This window comes from Empidonax traillii, unplaced genomic scaffold (genome assembly GCF_003031625.1).
Source record: "Empidonax traillii isolate 1590-97213 ecotype Southwest subspecies unplaced genomic scaffold, ASM303162v1 scaffold1585:size89650, whole genome shotgun sequence".
Lineage (NCBI taxonomy): Eukaryota > Metazoa > Chordata > Aves > Passeriformes > Tyrannidae > Empidonax > Empidonax traillii.
In genome coordinates, this window is record NW_020956778.1 from 80,605 (window position 1) to 85,763 (window position 5,159).

The following is a 5,159-nucleotide window of genomic DNA, read 5'->3' on the forward strand; positions in this document are numbered from 1 at the left end:
GTGTGACTGGAAATGATGTCATTATGCATTTCTTCCTCTCAACCTTGCCCTTTGGTGGTGTTGGTAAGTTACTGCAGCTTCTTAAACACTGGGACTTACCCCACTGTGTGTGACCCGGGGAGCAACCCATGGTACCCCTGTGCCTGTTGCAGCCTGAGGGTCTCTGTGCATCAGATCTTGATAATAATAACAAATTCTGGGAATGCATTAGGGCAGGGGCCGGAAAGGGGAAAAGCCTTTGGGCGTATTTTTTGAAAGATTAAAGCATTTAGTGCAGACTGCTGTGGAAGGTGCATTAAAAACATCAGCTGCAATCAGAGGGATTAGCAGTAATTGGCAGGTGGAAGGGGTAGGACTTTAGCTTGGGGAGAATTGGCACGGGTTATGGCAGAGCACAGATGGACACCTTAGAGACTGAGAAGTGCAGAGGGGAGGAAGGGTCGGTTGTCCTCAGGTGGCCAAAGGCTTGACTGGGCTGTGCCTGCGGGGTGACCTGCCTGGCTCGTGTCCCTCAGGTCACAGCGGGATGGGCGCCTACCACGGCAAGCACAGCTTCGAGACCTTCTCCCACCGCCGCGCCTGCCTGATCAAGGACCTGAAGATGGAGAGCACCAACAAAATGCGGTACCCGCCTGTCAGCCAGAAGAAGGTGGACTGGACCAAGTTCGTCCTCCTGAAGCGGTTTAACAGGGGCCGAATTGGACTGGCCGTCCTGGCCCTGCTGGGGGTGGTGGCAGCGGTGATGATGAAGGTGAGTTTTGGGTCTCTTTGGGTCTCAAGTTGGGTGCATGTGCAGTTCACCTCATCTTCTGCAAGTTCACTCTTTGCAGCTGCAGCCCTTTCTTAGAGCCTGGCCTCTTCTTCTCTCTTGAGACTTCTTGTATCTGTTCCGCCTCAAATTACCAAGATCTGGTTCTCACTCTTGCCAGTGGTCTGTAGAATAGGAATGTCCCCAGAGAGATGTCCCGGGCTGCTGTGCTACTTGTTGCACTGCTCTGGTAGGTAACACCCGTGGGATGCTCCCTCCAGAGGCAGAGGTCGGTAGTTCTGGACAGGTTAGGAGAGGTTTCAACTCCAGGATTTCCTTCAGCGGCATTTGAGCTGCTCCATGGCCCAGACAGCTGCGGTTTGTTCCACAGCACCCTGGGAAGGGAAGCTGTGTCCCAAAGCCTGAGTTTGCAGTGAACTCTTGTTCCTTTTCCAATTTCAGCCCCTGTCTGACCTCAGCTCAATTATTCCCGTTTCCTCCCTTGTTTCCAGCCGGGCCGTGCGGAAGGGTGGGATGTCCTCCCCTCTCTGCGGGAGGCAGAGGCCTGCTGGAGCTGGCTGGAGGCCTCAAGATGCCTCCTGAGGTGCAGGAGCAAGATCTAAATCTCCAAGTGTGATCACTGTTGGTTCTCTGTGTCTGACAAGCCGGGTGCTGCAGTGCCTTCGCTGGCTGCTCCTCACAAGGCTCAGCTGTGCATCCGTGGGGTTTAGTGAACTTAAGGGAGCAGCCCAAGGGGACAGGAGGTGTCAGGGTGGATCAGGACTCTGCCCTTCAGTCTGTGTTATTACTGCTGTGAGGAGAAGCCCAACAAACCAGGAAAATAACCTGCCCACGTATTCCAGGAGGAGATGCCAAAGCCGAAGAACCGGCTCAGGCTTTGAGGCACTAGCCAGGGGGGCAGGCCCTGTCTAGGTGGATGAGGGGGGAAAACTCACGGCGTCTTGAAATCATTTGGGTTTCTCAGAACCACCAGTCTGTGCTGAAGAGAAAAGCCCTCTTGATTGTGCTGGCTGTGCAGAGGCTGGGCTGGCCCAGCGGGTGGTAAGGAGGAGCAGGTTTCAGAGCACTGCTGTGGCTGTCACAGTGAGGTAGGAGCCTTTTTCTTCTCCTGTGTGTAGACCTAGCTTGAGATCGGGGGGAAAGCTTTGTAGAGTGGTGAATGTGGGGCTCGGAGAAAGCTCCCCAAGAGCCAGAGCACGATGCTTTCGCTGGCAGTGCATGGGGCTCGTCCTGGTTCCAGGAGAACCGCCCAGTGCATGCTGAGGGGCAGGAGGCAGGCGAGCTGCGCCCCGGGGGAGTCACCGAGTGAAGAGGCTTTGCTTCAGGCTGTTCTAGAAAGGGAATTGGTTTTGTCTCACAAACCCTTGACAGGACCTCGGTGTTGTTTTGCTCTCACAGGTGGTTTACTGATGAAGAGGAGAAGGCCCCGCGTGCCAGCCGTGCTCTGGGTGCTCGCTTTGTGTCTCTTTCCTTAAGCTGGGAAGTCATGATTTTCTTTTCTTCTGGGTGATTTCAGTGAGCTGTCGAGCACACAGAGTAGCCTTAGAGAGGCACTAACAACAAGAAGGCTCAGACTCCCGTTTGCTAAAAAGCCATGCTGGAACAGAGGGACCAGAGGGGACAAGCTCTCCGGAGGAGGACTGCAGAGCAAGAAATTCCAGTCCCTATCTCCACCCCATGCCATGCAGGGTGCTGCTTCCAGGGGCACACCAAACCACTTGCCTTCCTTCAGTGACCAACAGGAGCTTCAGCTTCAAGCAGTCCTTGGGCTGACTGTTTTCCCTGCAGTTTTTGGGATGGGCTCTCTCCTGTTGTGCTCTGAACACCCTCCCTGTTGGTGACAAGTCTGAGATAAGCCATGCTGGCTGATGCATTTGACCAAGAGTGATGGTTGTGAATGAACCCAAGTGAGGTTCCCCTTGACATTTGAGATGAAATATTCGTGGATCTCTTCAAATTGGAATCATCCACAGCTGGTCAGGGGATGCAGGCTGGTGCCCTTTTGGGGCTCTGGGTTTCCCCATATGGCTGTAAAAATTATTTAAGTGTTAGAAAATTACAGAGGTGGTACCTGCACTGCCTATATTGTGCTGATGAGTGTCTTACGCTCATACAAAAGAACTTCCAGGCCTGTTTAGAGAAGTGGGGATGACAAAGTACCCTGTGGGTTAACTCAGCTCCATGCAGCTGCTCCTTTATTCCCAGTGGGATGGGGAAGAAAATCAGAGGAGTGAGAAAACTTGTAGGTTGAGAGAAAGATAGTTTAGTAGGTGAAGTGAAAGCTGGGCATGCAGGCAAATTAAAGCAAACTGAGGAATCTGTTCATTAATTCCACTTATCAGACAGTTGTTCAGCCATCCCCAGGAAAGCAGGGCGTCATCGCACCTGATGGGGACTTGGGAAGACAAATGCCATCATTGCCAATGTCACAAATCCAAAACAGCACCATCCTGCTATGAAGAAACTTCCTGACTATGATGAAAATTAACTCCACCCCAGCCAGAGCCAGCACAAAGCTGTTCCTGGTTGGATTCCTCCAAGGGAAAACAAATGTTGAAAAAGTGTGTGGTCCTTTGTGTTTGAGCTTCTGGGGCTGCTGTAATCTTGCAGTGGGGGATAATGTGGGACTTGTTCTAGCTTGGAGGGAGGATGCTGAAGGAATTGAATGTGAAAGAGCCTTAGAAATATTAATGTCAAAATAAGGCAAATTAAAAAAAAATTATTACTAAATGCAATTAATATAGAGTAGAAAATTATATTTACTGTGCAATAAGTAGGATTTCTTCGTGGCTGGTGAAAATCCCATGTGCTAAGCCTTTTTGATGATATATTTTGCAAGTACTAAATAAACACCAAGAATTTAAGTAATAAACTGAGTGTGGTAAGTCCCTGGAGTCTGCTGAGGAATCCTGCTCATCCTGTGCCACTCCCAGCTCTGGCCATGGCTTGGCCAAATGTCACACCGTGTGCTGTGAGGTGTCTCTGCCCCGGTTCAGGGGGACATGTTCCTGGCACAGCCATCTCTCTGCTCACGGGGAAGGGTCCCCCAGAGCTCTGGCAGGCACTGAAGAGGTGCCTGGAGCCAGGCAGGGCATGGGGTGTGAGCTGGGGCTTGAGGTGGGGGGGGGGCTGGGTTTGCTTCTCCCGCACAAGTCCATCCCTGGATTGCTTCTCATCTGCTGGTTGGGGTTTGTTCAGATCCCGTGCCTGCGTGTGCTGGCTCCCGACAGCAGCTGTGGCACGTGGAGGGCTCTTCCCCGGCCTCGTGCTCCCAACGTGGGCAAAGCCACGTGGTCTCTCGCAATCCCTGAGTCACTGCCCCGGCTGGACAGGAAGATCCAGGGCTTGTGTGTGTTCACAGCCGAGGATAGAGCTGGGTAAAGGGCATCTTGTAGCCAACAAGAGCCCTGGGCCAGGGCCAGCCACCCGCTCGTGGGAGGAGGGATCGCTCCGAGCCATGGCAGGGGCAGGGCTTGTGCCTGCCTGCACTCAGTGCGGGACACTGGTGGAGAGAGCAGCTTCTCTGAAGGTAACTTTCTCTTTTCCTTCGTTTTTTAATGAGTCATTTGCTTTCTTGGACAGGATTGAGGCTGTGTCAGGCAGCCAGTGGCAGCCAGGCTGGGAAGGGCAGATTTTAATTGTTGTCACGGAACCTTGATGTCTTATTTGGTTGGGCAGGGATGCAGGCAGATCCTGACTGAAAAGTGCTGCTCCTGGGAAGCAGGATGAAAACCTTTTATCTTGTTATGTTTTGCAAAGCCATGGGAGGGCCTTGGAGTTATGGGGAAGTTGAGTGCAGGCAGGCTCTGAGCACACAGCTCTGCTCCAGCCAGCTGCCCACCCAGGCCACGCTCATCTCAGTGTTTTGGCTCCTTGGAGAGCAGCCCTGTCAGTGGAGGGTGGAGTGGCTGGTGGGTCTGAGGGTATCCCCAAGCCGGGAGAAAGCAGCCACAGAGCAGGATCCATCAGCCATCCCCAGCTTGCTGTGAGAGGTGCCGTGTGTTGGACCCTGCACAAGCAGAACAGGGCTCGGAGAGGGTGGGCCCCGAGCAGTCAACTTGGGGGCGGGAGCTCCTCTCCAAGGAGGAGAACATCTCCCAGCCTGGCTCAGGGTGGGACATCTCACGGTGGTGGTCCCGCATTTAAATGTTTCCAGGGCTGAGCAGCCCTCGATGGCTCTGTGGTGAGCCGGGTGTTGCTGTGTCCCCTCCCAGCCCTGAGCAGCCATGGAGAGGATGCAGCACGTCATTGCACGGGCCAGAGCCGCCTTCAACTCGGGCCGCAGCCGCTCGCTGGAGTTCAGGATACAGCAGCTGAAGGCCCTGGAGCGGATGGTGCAGGAGAAAGAGAAGGAGATCCTGGCAGCCCTCCAAGCGGATCTGCACAAGGT

At 53.7% G+C, this 5,159-nt stretch overlaps 2 protein-coding genes across 7 annotated transcripts in view; both read left to right on the top strand.

Moving 5' to 3' along the window:
• LOC114070510 (fatty aldehyde dehydrogenase-like) overlaps positions 1–5,159 on the top strand; it is a 12,040-nt gene that overhangs the window by 4,643 nt on the left and 2,238 nt on the right. The window lies entirely within an intron of this gene.
• LOC114070512 (fatty aldehyde dehydrogenase-like) lies at positions 7–3,641 on the top strand. 4 transcript variants are annotated; one of them, XM_027907963.1, is made up of 4 exons: positions 7–63; positions 516–751; positions 1,734–1,857; positions 2,168–3,641. In XM_027907963.1, the coding sequence occupies exons 1-3, from the start codon at positions 24–26 to the stop codon at positions 1,812–1,814; spliced, it is 357 nt and encodes a 118-aa protein (XP_027763764.1). In that variant the 5' UTR covers positions 7–23; the 3' UTR covers positions 1,815–1,857; positions 2,168–3,641. The 4 variants fall into 4 exon arrangements, with proteins under 4 accessions (XP_027763764.1, XP_027763765.1, XP_027763766.1 ...); XM_027907964.1 differs by having other exon boundaries at positions 2,286–3,641; XM_027907965.1 differs by lacking the exon at positions 1,734–1,857.